This window comes from Furipterus horrens, unplaced genomic scaffold, assembly GCF_987537825.1.
Source record: "Furipterus horrens unplaced genomic scaffold, mFurHor1.1.pri manual_scaffold_4, whole genome shotgun sequence".
NCBI classification, from domain to species: Eukaryota; Metazoa; Chordata; class Mammalia; order Chiroptera; family Furipteridae; genus Furipterus; species Furipterus horrens.
In genome coordinates, this window is record NW_028327174.1 from 175,093,181 (window position 1) to 175,107,737 (window position 14,557).

A 14,557-nucleotide genomic window follows, 5' to 3' on the forward strand; every position below is an offset into this window, starting at 1 on the left:
CATTTTGAGGGAAGGGTACTGGGAGCTATTTACTCTGGACCTTTGGGAATATGAAGGTGAAGAGGAAAAAGCAGAAATTATGAAGGTAAAGTAAGAATGTTTGACTGACTGCCAGGCTGGGGCCCTGATTGTTCAGAAGAAGGGGCAAACTGAGAGGTGGACCTAAGACAGGAAAAGAGAAGCAAAGGAGCCCTCTGCTCTGTTACCTGTTCCTCTTCAGGCTTCCTTCTTGGGGCCCAGGCCTGGAGCTCTGTGCTTTGCAGCTGTCTGGAATGGGGGTGTGGCTTAAGGGAACACTCTCCACCACTCAACCAGCCCCAGAATTTTCCAGCACCAAGCCAGACAATTTACCAATGAGAGATATTTTTTAAAAATATTAACATACCTTCTTTCAGTGGATTCGATGTGTCTCTCAGTCATTTACAATGATGGATCAATGTAATCAGATTGCTGACCTAACAATATAGATGGAAAAAGAGAATCAGTGTTTTGAAAGCAAGGGAGAGCAATCAGATAGTTAGGGGAAGGAAAACTAGCCTCTATACGAGTAGATTACCAAAAGGTGGAAAAGAGACTAGATCACAGAAAGGAAAGCTTGAAGGTACCAGTAAAGCTCCCTGCTTTTCCCAAGGGCCAATCCTGCCCTTCCCCCAGCAGTCCCCAGCCCCCCTTTCCCTTTCCTGTCTAAGGAAAGAAGTGATAATGAGAGAAGAAGCCAACCACATTGAACTGGCTCCCGGTGCTTGCTGGGCACTGGGGCTGCAAATGTAGATACATCCACCTGTCATCAGAGAGCTTGGCAGGGAATATGAGACTTGAATACAAATAATTACCATCAGAAGTTACAGCTCAGTGCTATGCGAGTACAGAGGAAGTAGTACGGAAAGCACCGCACAGGAAAGGACTGTTCTGGCAGAGATCAGGCAGGTATTTTCTGTAGGTGTGTGCAGTAGGTTTTGACGGGAGCTTTTAGAGAAGGCTCAGGATTTCAGCGGGTAATGATGGCAGGGAAGGGATTCCAAGGAGTGAAACAGGCACATAGGTGTGAAAGTACAGGTATGTTTACAGACCAGGTAACAGCCTGGCTTGGCTCTCGATTGTGAGGGGATTAAGGGAGATACTTATACTTAATTTAGCTGTAGAATGAGGCCCAGTTGGGCTGTTGCCTAACTCGGGAGTCTAGGGAGTGGTGACGGGGGCCTGAAATAAGAATCAAGGAGTTGCAGAGAGAGGTATCATGTCTGACATGGGCAATGTATTTTTCACTAGTGAATGGAAACTAATTACCCCCCTGTCCTCCTGCAGTTACAGGATAGAGAGTCCTACGTTGCCCTTCTAGTCGGAGCCAAGTATGGGATTAGCCAAATTATCAATAGCAAACTCAACATCATGTCCCCGCTGGCAGAGTTTGCCAGCATCAGCCGTGTCGAGCTGACGGAAGAGTCTGAGAAAGTGAGCATGGTCAAAGTGTACCTTCAGGACATCAAGGTAACACACAGGGAAGAGATCCTAAATCCAGCGCCTGGAACTGGGGGCTAAGAGATTTTAGGGTGGTTTATATGAGTTTGGATATGAACAAAGTCTAATGTCCAACATCTGCTTAAGAAAATGAATTGCCTATTCTGTCCCATCAAAGGGGAAGTGGTAATCAGGGTGCCTTTTCCTGGGCAGGTCCTGAAAGGTTTCATTGTATAAACTGAATCTGTCTGTGTACTTTCCGAATGGGTTCAGAAACTGAGATGGGAACACCAGAGGATTTTATCATGTGCATGGGACCAGAAAGGCTGTCCAAGAGCTTTGAGTGGCAGCAATTAAAATTGATAAATGGAGTTCTCTTCCCTTCTCCTTCTCTTTCTCCTTCTTCTCTCCCTCTCCCTCCCTTCCCACCCCCCACCGCACATACCTGCACCTTCCCCCTCATTTCCTCAGACACATATCTTTGCTTTTCTTTCTCCTAAACTCTAAATGTTCCCAAAAGACTTACAGCCAGGGAAGCAGCTCATCCTGGGATAACCCCGTGCACCTGTCACCAAGGGCCCTCCTTTTGCCGCTGTAACTGGCTTCCTGGGTTCACGCAGCCCAGCTGGCTCACTTCTTCCACCTGTGTGACTTTCTTTCAAACGGGCCAGGCAGCCATGCCGAGCAAGGCTCGACTCTTCCTCTGTTTCCAAAGGCCAAGGCAGCTCCCCCTAGGCTCACTCCTGTGGCTATGATAATGCCTCTTCTATCTTAAGCCCTTCCTTTGTTTCACTGTCAATAGCTTTAATAAATGTACTCTCAAAAGCAAAAACAAAGACAAAAAAAAAAAAAAAAAGGGTAAATGATGCAGTGTACTTTCTGAGCCTCTCCGGAAGGTCCTGCATTTATCCTGCCTTCCTTTGCTTTATACCAACATGCTCAAGGATGGTGCTTTATTCTCATCACCCTCTCCCTCCTTCTCCATTTGCTCTTGCTCCTTTCCCTTTTCTAGGTCATGTCTTGAAGGGACCCCATTATATGAATGAGCAGAGTGGGGTGGGTGGGTGGGATGGGGGGCTAGGGAAGGGGTAAGGGGTGAGAGGCAGGAGATGTCGTGGAGATCCAATGGGAGGAGCCCACCATGTGTGTGCATGCACATGCATATGCTCGTTTCAAGTCTTATAGGTGAGAATACAGGACAGGAGGCCTGCCTGTGGGCTGTAGCTGGGTTTACTTGGAATCTCTCATGGGCCGCACGTGGCCTTGTTGTCAGGCTTCAGATGGTCCCTTACTCCCGTATAAGCTTAAGAGCTCTCTTTACCTTCAAAGGTTCTGACTTTGCTGCTGGAATCCAACAGTGCAAAAGACCTTGCCTGCCTGATTGCCGGGTACTACAGGCTGTTTGTTGACCCAGTTAACTCCATTCTCCTCTGGCCGGGGAACAAACAACAGGTGCACCGCATATCTGCTGAAGAAGGTGAGGTGCTGAGGTTTGACGCAGTAAGGACAGGCCCACTTCACTGCCTGGTAGGTGAGGGCAGCCTAAGGGGAGGTGGTGAACTGAGTGGAGCCCAGACTTCCAGGGGAGTCGATGAGAGCTATTTCTCCATTTATTTCCTGGTAAACAGTTGATCTTTCCAAATCCTAAATAAAGAAGCTTCCTTTGTACCTGAGAGCCCCTAAAACCACAGGATGTCTCTGATTTCCCATAGAATTTCCTAAAATCATCTCTGAGATCTACTGTATTTTTATTTGCCAGAAAAAAAGTACTGTCAATTATTTGTTCAGTACAGATGACCCCCCCTGATACGCCAAGGTTGCAGGTGTGATCCCTGGTCAGGGCACATACGAGAATCAACCAATAAATGCATAAATAAGTGGGACAGCAAATTAATGTTTGTTTCTCTCTTCTGCCACTTCCCCTCTCTCTCTCCAACCAATTTTTTAAAAAGTATAGATGACCTAGTTTCTCATCCCATGCCTAGGTACTCTTTCGAATTCTCTTGAATTATAACAGGAATTCCCCACCTCACATATTTAGAAGGAGGGGGTACCTGTAAAAGGGACTGGAAATCCTATCCAGGACTGGCGTGGTGGAGGCCAGCTGAGGTGAACAGTTTTCCAGGCCAGCTCCCCGCTCCTGTCGGGCTTCCACTTCAGCCCTGTTGATGCCGCATTTTCCCAGTGGTTTTCTGATAAACGTTTAACAACTATCTCTGCCAAGAAAGAAAGAGAAAAAAAACAACAACACCCTAATTAGAAGCAATCGTCTATTTTCCTGGTACAAATGTTCCGACCACGGCTGATTTTAAGCTACTGACGTGCTGTCACTGAGTGTGGAGACAGGGAGAGCTGCTCATCACATATCATTATGTAGTATTTACAGACATAAATAATCTCAGGAGCTCAGGTGGTAGTAAGGCAAAGCAGAATTATCAGGCAATTTGGGGTAGTGGTTAACTTTGTCTTTAACACGATTTATACACAGGGGAAGCTACCCTGGAGTCTAGTCAGGGGGCCCGGGCAGAGTGGGAGCCCTGCTGTCTGGAGGTCTGGTGGTGGGAGGTCCTGCTTCTGCCAGGGCAGGCCGCAGTGGTCGGAGAAGGTGTTCCAGAGGGGGAGGCATTTGAAATAGAGCTTGAAGAACATGGCGGAGGAGGCCAGACAGAGGGGAGGAGAGATCACATGAAGCAGAGGGGACAACGTGGAGGCAGGACACCAAGGGCAAGGTCATAGGCCATGACATGCTCTCTAGTGGCTGGAGCACGGGAAGGCTGCAGCAGTGACCAGGCTGGGAAGGAGGGGTCAAGACCATCTCGTGAGGCCTTAACTCTTATGAGAGAATGTGGACTCTTCCTTGAAGGCAGGGAAAGCCATCAGAGCATTTAAGTAGAGTGTGAAATGAATCAGAAAGAAGTTTTTAGAAAGATCGCTCTACAGGCTTATGGTGACCCCAACCCTCTCTCTGTGGATCCTTCCTGGGTACCAGTAGCTACAGTGAGTCCCCAAGACCTGGCTTCGGAACAGTACCATCCTGGAAGCCTCAGAATCTCCCTTAACAGTGCTAAAATACAGATTCTCAGGCCCCGCTGACTAGATATTTGATCCAGTACATCAGAGATAGGGTCAAGGAACTATTTTATATTTTTAAATGATTCCCCATCTGGTTTTCATCCCAGACAGGACAGAGCTGAGATTTGGTGAGGGGTTTAGGAAACCTGGGTGATACTGCCCAGAGCAAAGTGAAACCCAATTATATAAATACTCACCATGTTTCTGGGAACAAATAGCTCCCCTTGGAAGTAGGGATGGAGGTAGTCCTGTCGCCATTAGGTGGTTCAGACAGATGTGGGAAAGGAGGCCTGATGTTGTGGGAACAACATGCAATTTGGAGTCCCATGGATCCTGTGTCAGTTACTATGCATGATCTGGACCAGTCACCCACCTGTACCTCAGTTTTCTAATCTGGAAAACTGGAGGGCCAGCAGCATGGGGGCAGGAGGCTGCATAGGGACCTGCCAGCCTCCAAATGCTGTTCTGTAACCCTCAGTGTCCCCGGTGTTGCAGGCTACGAGTCCAGGGCATGCAGTGACTCAGAGGAGTCCTCCGAAGTAGACTGCGCGCTGGAGCCTCTCTCTGACCGACGCCTGCCAAAGCTGGGCCCCTGCAGACCGCTCGCGCAAGAGGAGCAGCCTCCCAGGGACAGCCGCACACCTGACATGGCCAGGCGGGGCCCGAGCACCTGCGGGGCCGGCAGCATGACAGACAGTGCTGAGTCCGAGGCGTCAGACTCGGCCAACACTGAGAGCCGAGGCTGCAGGACCAGCGGCTCGAGCGAGTCCATGGATGCCCTGGAAGAAGATGACCTGGACGCCTGCTCCTCCAGCAGGTCCGGCTTCTTCCGCTGCGGCTCGCCAGGCTTCCTGGAGAGTGTAGGTGCTGACAGCCAAGAGGAGAGGAGCAGGACTGAGACCAGCAGCTTCCTGTGTCTCCTGGACCTCGCCCAAAGAGCCAACCCTCAGTCCCAGAAGACAGAGCTTTCTGAGAGTTCCGCTCCTGGGACATTCAGCTGGGGACCAGAGCTGACCGCCGTCAGGCTGGACCCCAGGCTGTATGAGGGCAGCCGGACCGACTACTACAGCCTGTGCTCCAGTGTCTCCCCGGCCAGTCACCTGAGTGACAGCTCAGACAGCACAGCTTCCCGGCAGGGCCAGCAGGGCTGGCCTGAGACCCAGCCCAGCTCCATGCTGGAAGCCCTGGCCCTTGCCTGTGACAATGGCAGCTCGGATGAGGAATATTATGATGCAGCTGACAAGCTCACACCCCCAGACGCCCTCTCAGGTGAGCCCTGCCCCGCAGGTCTGCAGACTGGGCAGGCAGGGACCAAGCTTGTGGGGAAGACACATGAGTCAAGCAGGGGCACGGTCTTCTTTTGAGAAGGCTGTCCTGGGCTCAGTGGCTAAACTACCAGCATCATGACTTCTAGTCAGAGCTACAAGGGAGGTTCGGAGAACTGTGGGCAAGCGGGGATGGGAGGTGTGCATGCAACAGTGGAAATCAGGGAAGGCTTCCCAGAAGAGGTGGGGAAAGGGCTGAGATTGGTGAGACAAACAGAATTTACAAAGAAAGGAAAGGGTTTAACAGGCATGAAGGAAGCGGCTGTGTCATGATTGACTCTGAAGCTACTTTAAATGAGGCTTTGAAGCAAGGAGCTACCTGACAGGCCACTGGTGTCCCCATAAGGGATTCTGATGTAGGAAGTCAGGGGAAATCTGTTGGTCACCGTTCAGGTTCCTCTTGCCTCCCTCCATGTAGAGTGTGGGAGTTTTTCATACAGAATGACTTTCCAGCTGACTGGAAAATCTGAAAGCCTTCCAGGACATCCCTTCTCTCTCTCTCTCCCTCTCTTTCCCTCTCTTTCTCCCTCCCTCCCTCTCTCTCTCCCTCTCTTTCCCTCTCTTTCTCCCTCCCTCCCTCTCTCTCTCCCTCTCTCTCTCTCTCTCTCTCTCACACACACACACACACACACACTCACTCACTCACATACACACACACACACTGCCTGCTGCAGGAAAAAGAAAAAGAGCTGGAAGACAGCACACAGACATTGAGGGTGACCTACTAGGACCTGGGGACGCCGCAGCTCTTTTAGTTCTGTTTCCGCCCATTCCAGTCACTCGCTGCTCTGCGGCGGTCTCCCATTGCTCATGGGAGAACGACCAGCTCCTCAGCAGCCCTGGAGGCCCTCTGAGCCCCTGCCTGAGTCTCTCCTCCTGAGCCCCTTCTCCACACACCTACCACACAGACCTCCTTGCCGTTCTTTAAAAGGGCCAGGCTCTTTCCCACCCCAGGTCTTTGCACATTCTGCTCTTTCTGCCCCAAACCCTCCTCACCCTGATCTTCGGCGGCTGATGCCCATCCATCTATCAGACCCCACCTGGAAATTCACTTCTTCCAGAGACTTTCCCCAGACCACCAGGAGTAGGGCGGGTCTCCCCAACCCTGTCGCATCTTCCTGCAATACCCTGGGTGCTTCCTGCCTGGCATTTAGCACTACCTGTAAGTGTGTATTTACCTATGTGACCTTGTGTTTGTTTCTCTCTCTCACTGGGCTGGGAGCTCCTTTGAGTGTAGGAGCTACACACTTCTTACCCTTCTCTGTGTCCCCGCACGTAGTGCCTGGCAGTAGTTGCTAAGTGAATGAATGAACTCTCCACCATCTACCCTGAGCTCATTAACTGACTGGGCCCCTAGAGAAAGGAGAAACCTGTGGCTAGATCATGCACTGCTCCCCTAAGGACCCAGCCACCTGCCATCCATGCCCCCGGCCTTGCCCTGTTGGGCTAACCAGTGTGCTGAGGGCCAGCCCATCAGTCAAGGCCTTCCTCTGGTCAAGCACCCAGGTCCATACTGAACGCTCCCTTTTTTGAAGAGAGCCAGTGTGGTCCTGGGGAGACAGGCCAGAACTGGGACTCCTGGCCCAACTCACCTGGGAGTCCTCTCTCTTCATGCTTCAGAAACACCCTTTGAAAGTGGCCTAGGGCAGCAGCTCCAAAACGTGACTGGGCATCAGAATCACCCAAGGGACCTGGTTTAAATACTGTAGATCTTAGATTCCCCCCCCCCTCCCCCCAAGATCCTGATTTAAGAGGTCTGAGCAGCAGCCTTTGATAGTTTTTAACGGTGCGGCCAGATTGGGAATCTGAGTAGGAGAGCTTTCTGATTCCCCAGTGCTGCGAACCCGTGAGCCTCCTGCCTTCTGGCTCATTCCCAGGACTTCTCCACCAGAGTGCTTCTCTGCTCAGAAGGACCCACCCTGGTATGCACAGAACCCCTTGCGCCCACGTCCGAGAGTCGTGGCCATTTTTTGCCAAAAGCAAGCTCCTCCAGAACCCTGACCCATGTGGTAACTGACGGTAGCCACGGTGATAGTAGCAGCTCCCTTTAGTGAACATATAGTAGGCACAGGCCCCGTGCCGGGTACTTGATACGCACTAATCCATTTGACCTGCATGGCAGTGCTACTTGGTATCATCAGTACTGACTGGCTGGGGTTAATGTAACACAAAGAAAAAGTGGTAAAGGATGTCAGATGGCTTAGAAAGTTGCCATCAAAGGTGAAGAACTGCTTCAGATGCAGACAACAACCAGACCAGGAGGCTGGGTGGCAGGATTCCTCATCATATTGTCAAGATACTGTGGCCATAAAGAAGGAGCTCTACTTTTTCTTTCTTTCTTTTTTTAAAAAATCTATGTGTTTGAGTCTGAAATTCTAAATGTGTAGCTTGACTTTCTGGTCATTAAACTGACCACTTAGCTGATGTGGACAGAACACCTTCATTGATAGTGCCAGTAGACTGTAACCACTGGGGAGAGGTCAGTCCCAAAAGACAATGAAACAGATCCTGGGCAACCAAGACTCAAAAAGTATCTACCGCAATCACTATCCCCAGCTTTCAGATGAGGAACTTCAGGGGATCAAGCTTTAATGTGCCTGAGGTTACACAGCCCAGGCAGGATTTGAACCCAAGCAATCCTGAGTCCTTAGTCCAAGTGCTGTATGCCTCTTTCTTTTCCTGTTTTTTATGTCTTTTTTTTCCCTTTCTTGAGTCACAGGGCCCAGAGCTGTTTCTGCTGCCGAACCCAGTGCCACAAGCATGCAGAGTCAGGCCAGCACTTGCAGCCCCGAGGAAAGCCTGCGAATTGGACCAGAGGGAAGAGAGTCATGCAGAAGGGGAGGGGTGAAAAAGTACACCAAGAGCCTGAGAAAAAGAAGGTCTTTCCTACAGACTGATTACACCTGCCAGGTCTCATTTCCTCTGGTGCCATCAGCCTCCCTGGAGAACGTGGACGATGTATGCTACTATGACAGGGAGCCCTACCTGACCCTTGCTGCACCATCCCCAACCGTGTCCTCTCTGCAGGACATGCAAGGTGAGCCCGGCCTCTTGGAGACCAAGGCCCTGGGGCTGCTGGCTCCCTTGAGGGAGGCCAAGAGTGATAACCCAGCCTCCCAGGTCATGGAGATGGAGCCCGAGACCATGGAAACCAAATCGGTCATCGACTCCCGAGTGTCTTCTATTTCTGCCATTCGCCTCCGCATTGACCCCAGTCATAAAGAGAACTCTGGGGGTGCCCCGGTGACTGCCACTGTTGCCAGTTCCCCAGCAAGCACCCCTGACTGTTCCAACCCAGGTTCCTCTAGCCCAGATACTGCTCAGGCAGAGCCTTCCCAAGCTTTATCTGCATTGCAAGACTCAGATGGCAGCGCCCCCGAAGAACTCTCCATCGAGCCTGAGGACAGCACCTCCTCCCTCTCCGGTGCTGACCCAAACCCAGACACAGTCTGCCTGACCATCGACCTGGAGCCCCATCATGCCTCTCAAGGAGGCACAGTAGAGCCCGGAGCAGCCCAGTTGGAAACAGGGTTGGGATCTTTGTTTACAAATCATAGGCAAGAAACTGCCCCCAAATACACAGAGCCTTTATTGTCTCCTCAAGATGAGCCTAGAAGTGGTGAATGTGGAATCAATTCAATGGCTTCTTCCCCTACAAAGGAGGAGCAACAAGGACAAGCATCTTTGGGACATGATGGATTAATTACAAACAAGAATGGCACCGACTTACTTTATGATGACCCTGGGAAGGAGCCAGGTGACCCTGAGGGTGACATGTCGAATGCTGTTCCGCAGACGGTTGGTGTCAGTGCTCCTGATGGTGGGATCCTAACCTCCCTCTCCTTGGACACCCCTATAGCAGGGACTGGACTGTCCCCACCACACTCCCCCACGGAAGTCCAAGGACAAAGCAGAGAAACCCCAAGCCAAGTCTGCCAGGCCCAAGCACAAACACTATTGACAGAGTTGGATTTAGACTCCAATTTCTTGCTTGAGAACCAGACCATTCCAGCAGCCTTCCCTGTGGAGGGGGTCAAAGCAGAGCCACTTAGCCGAGTGATAGGGGAAGACACAGCCCCTAGGGACCCTCCTCAGCAGGTGTGTTTTAATCCAGGGCCTTCTCTACTAACCCCCCTACCCTGCCCCCAAGAGGAGCCCCACTTAGAAGGTTCAAACCAATGTTCGCTGTCAGAAAGTAAAGACAAAAGCCCTAGCATTGGCCTTCCTGATGAGAAGTCCTTCTTGTGCTTTTCCCTAGAGAGCCATCCTAAAGTTTCTGCCAGTCTCAGGATGGCCACATCTTTGGGGTTTGTGGGGGTGAATGAAACAGTGGTCCCCAGGATTGGGATGGAGCAGTGCAGCTGCCAGCTCTCCTATGTCACATGCTTCCGCAGCCTGCAGCCTGAGACAGAGGAAGACAGGGACTCCGAGGCACACCCCACAGCCCCCCTCACCTCACCGCCCTCTGCAGGAAGCCCACCGGCCCTGCCCTCGAGGCCTGTGCGGGCCCACAGCTGCAGCTCCGAGCCCCTGTCGAGGAACAGCCATATCTGGCTGGAGTACTGTTCCAGGGCTCTGAGGCAGCTGAGAGCGGCCCCCGCCAGCTCTCCTGAAGGCTTCATCCAACTCACAGAGAGCTTGCTGGAATTACAAGACATTTTAGAAGCTTCCCGGGGGAAAGGGAACCAACACCCCCCAGAGAAGTGCACTTGGCACTTTTCTGAAAGCCGGAGCCACCTCTGCATGGGCTCCCAGAAGCTCCTGTCCAGCTGTCAGCACGTGATCAGAATGGACCAGACCCCCGAAGAGATGCAGGGTGCTGTGCGCGACACCTTCCAGTACCTGGTCCAGCTGGCTGGCCTGTGCATCCAGTTCACAGACTGCAGCCGCTGCTCCGCCCGACACAGGGAAGCAGCAGGGAACCTGAGGGACGTGGTGTACACCTACCACCGGTTTGTGGAGGCCGCCAAGCTGACCTGCGAGAGAGGCTACCACGACTTGAGTGTGAAACTCTTGGCCCGTCAGTGCACAGCCCTCACGGCCGCTGTGTTTTGTTTGACCCAGAAGTTCCGGGCATCCACTGCCCTGTGAGCAGGCCGGCTGCCCGGGTCCTCTGCCCCGCCCTGGACACTTCTTGAGAAGCCCCTTCCATTCTTCCACCCGCCCTCTCAAATGTTTACTATTTAGAGTATTTAAATAAACTGCTGCTTAATCTTGGCCTGAATCAGGCAGAGTGATGATAAGTCTGAGTCAAACATTCACTCCTATCCATTCAATATACATTCACTGACTACCTCCTCTGGGCCAGGCCACCTGCTAGTATCTGAGGACAATTTTAGACAAATAAGACAAGTCCCTCCATGGTCAGGATGCTCACAGATCCTTTAGGGACCCAGAAAAGTAGTTTACCATCAGCATACCCAGGGTGTGTGAAAGCAAGAGGTCACAAACAGTTTTAAGAAGGCAGGGATGAGGGAGGAAGGTGGGGGTCACCAAAAAACAATATTCTCATACCACTCTTATTTGGCAATAACTTTCACAAGTAGGAGTTAATACATGTGGTATTTGATAGATTCTACCTTCACAAGTTTTGGTTTGACGCACCTGCACCAGGAGGTCTGGTCATCTTGGCCGCCTCGCTGCAATAAGCACAGGTTGCCACTAGGTGGCAGTAAGTTCCTTAGCTACATGGCTATATGTACTGTACAGATGTGGCGTGCTTCATCTGAAATTGTCTGCACCCTGAATCTTGCACCCTATTTTTGTTTTAAATAGTTAAAAGGCAAACATGAAAGCCCTTAATCAAGTTTGTCTTTTTAAGGATAATATTAGCACAAAATAAATATATTTAGTACCTTTCTCACTAATCTCAGTTGAGCCTGTTAATCCCAGTTAATCTTGGTGGAACCTTGGACAAACTATTTAACCTCTAAGTGCTTTGGTTTTCTTTTATGTAAACTGGGGACACTAATAGTGCCTGTAGGGCAGAAATCTGGTAAATACTCAACCTAGTAGATACTCAGTAAGTAATAACCTCCAGTTTATGGCTGCCTCTTCCAGCCTGAAATTCTTCCCAGCATTTTGTATTCAGACTCCAGGAAAACCAATTTCAAGCTACCCTTGGGATACCTTTTTTTTTGCCCTGGCTTCTCTGTCCAGGCCAAAGTGGTTTAGATACTCACCTTAAGACTATCAGAGTTCATTCGAGGGCTCCCTTGGCCCGTCTGGTGCTCCTGATCAGCTGTGAGCTCAGTGCTGCCTCTGGGCTTCCTCTTCTCTAGGGCTCCCTAATTCCTCTCCATCCAGCAAAAGCAAGAGCAGAGATGAAGGTGTTTAATCACACACCCAAGTGTGCTCCACTCAGAAGGAAAGCAATACCTTGGGAGTAGAGAAAAAATATCCTTCCCATTTGCTGTTACCAGTTACTTGTTAACTAGTAAACTGTTAGCCAATACTTGTGCCAAGAAAAGATTTACTTTCTTAGAGGCCTGTTTCTTTTCACAGAATACTTTGAATCAGATTTAAACAAGGCTCTTGAACACAGATTTGAAGTGATTTCATGCAATGAAAAACAGGAACAATAGGACAGTTATAATAAAAATCGTATGATGTTAAAAAGGACTTGAATGCTTTTACCAGCAGAAAGCTATGAAGAGCTATCTAACTTGTTTACGTGAACACAATCTATATGTTTACAAGTTTAGGGGAGGAGCCCTGGCTGGTGTGGTTCAGTGGATTGAATGCTGGCCTGTGAACCAAAGGGTCACTGGTTCGATTTCCAGTCAGGGCACATGCCTGGGTTGCAGGCCAGGTTCCCAGTTGAGGGTGTGTGAAAGGCAACCACATACTGATGTTTCTCTCCCTCTCTTTCTCCCTCCCTTCCCCTCTCTCTAAAAATAAATAAATAAAATTTAAAAATAAACAAGTTTAGGAACTTCAATTCAATCAGGGCTTAAATCCTGGTAGTGTCATTATAGTCACCTGTTTGGATCTCAGGTCCCCCACCTGACAAAAGGAAATATTAGTCTCCCTTTAGTGAGGGCCTAAAATGTGCCAGATGCCCTACATACATTTTCTAATCAACACAACACCCCAGAGTAGAGTTTGTTATGTAATATACATTCAGCATTATTATGAGAAACAAACAATTGCAGAAGGCAGGAAGAAGACTGTGAAGCCTCTAGCACAAGCATTCAACAGTTTGTTTTCTTCTCCCCTCAAATCCATGAACTTCCTTGGGTTGCTACAGTATGAAGCTGGTATTTTGCTCTGCAGTTTCCATGAGTACTAAGTCCTAGAAGCTCTGGGAAACCCCTCATTGCTTGTGGAGATGCTAAAGTACGGGGGGAGTTATCCTGTTTAGCACTTTCTTTGAGATACACAGCCCCCTACATGAAACAAGCAGAGTGGGACTGCCTACTCCATAGTGCATGAGTTCCTTGTTTAAATGACTAAGAAACTACTGGACATTTACATTTCTCCTTCCTTTTCCCGTTCACCACCACATTGGCTGATTTGTTTTTGACAAACATTTATGGTACACCATGCCAGGTGATAACCTAATGCAGGATTCTGGATGTAAATAAATGGGTGAGAATCCTGTTTTCAAGTATTCTTAGTCCAAGAGATAAGATGACACGTAAGCATTGAAACCTACAACATAAGTCATGGTGTGTGCAGGGCCACCAAAGAGAACAGATTGAGTGTATGAGAGCTCAAAGAAATCATTGTTGGGTAAGGACAGAATAGTGATTGGAGAAGGCTTCTGGTAGGCAGCAATATTAATTAGAACTAGTTTGTCAAGAAGTATTTTTGAGTAGCTACTGTGGATCAGGTCCTAGATTTGAGAGAGAGGAAGTTTTGGGTGTGTCAGGAAAGAAGAAAAATTACTCATTTCTTTATTCTGTCAACAGATATTTACTCTGTAGTGGCACTGGGAATACAATCATCAACATGATAGATGTAGTTCCCTCAAGGAACTTATAATTAGTAGGAAAGACACAGGGGGAAAAAAAAGAGGACTAACTGATAGATGATATATATTTTTTTAAGTGGAGTGCCAAGATGGGGTGAGATGAGCCCATCTTACCTAGGGTGATCAGTAAAGGCCTCTTCGAAGAAAGAATGTTGAATCTGAAGCCTAAAGGATAAGTAGGAGCCAGCCATGGAGAAAGTGAGAGGAAAGGGAACAGTATCTGCAAGTCTTCAGCGCACTTGAAGCATTTCAAGAAGACAGGTGCGAATGGAACACCTGGAGGAAGAGTGACAGATGAGGATGAGGAAGGAGGAGTGGCCGGGAGCTAGGCTGTGCAAGGCCTTGGGAAGGTCAGATTTTACATCCGAGTATGATAGGACGCCACTGAGGGGATTGCAAATGGTGGCCGGGCAGGGCTGGGGGAGCAGGCGGTGAGATCAGCTAGGAGGCTTCTGTTGTGGGGAAGTAGCCATGACCTCATTGAAAGGTAAGGAAACACAAAAGCAGCGGAAAAACAGGGTGAACGGTATTCAGTATGGTTGAGTGCAAGGTGCAGGGACTGGTAGGTGTGGTGGGAGCCACTGAAGACCACTTGAGCCACTTTGCCAGCCCTGCTGAGTGGGAAACCAGGGCCAGCCTCTGAGCAGAGAAGACACGTTAGAACTGGGGTTTAGAAAAAGCCTTCTGTGGGGAGGGGGAATGTTCAGTTTTCACATTTAAAAATTAT

The 14,557-nt window shown here is 49.7% G+C and overlaps 1 protein-coding gene across 3 annotated transcripts in view; it reads left to right on the forward strand.

Moving 5' to 3' along the window:
• The window catches only part of FRMPD1 (FERM and PDZ domain containing 1), a 126,040-nt gene extending 114,961 nt beyond the window's left edge, over positions 1–11,079 (forward strand). For all 3 annotated transcript variants that reach the window (XM_090274435.1, XM_090274436.1, XM_090274437.1), the window contains exons 13-16: positions 1,306–1,488; positions 2,788–2,935; positions 5,026–5,799; positions 8,575–11,079. In XM_090274435.1, coding sequence (XP_090130561.1) covers positions 1,306–1,488; positions 2,788–2,935; positions 5,026–5,799; positions 8,575–10,946 — 3,477 coding nt within the window. In that variant the 3' untranslated portion in view covers positions 10,947–11,079. The remainder of the gene's footprint in view (positions 1–1,305; positions 1,489–2,787; positions 2,936–5,025; positions 5,800–8,574) is intronic.
• The last annotated feature ends 3,478 nt before the right edge of the window (positions 11,080–14,557 follow it).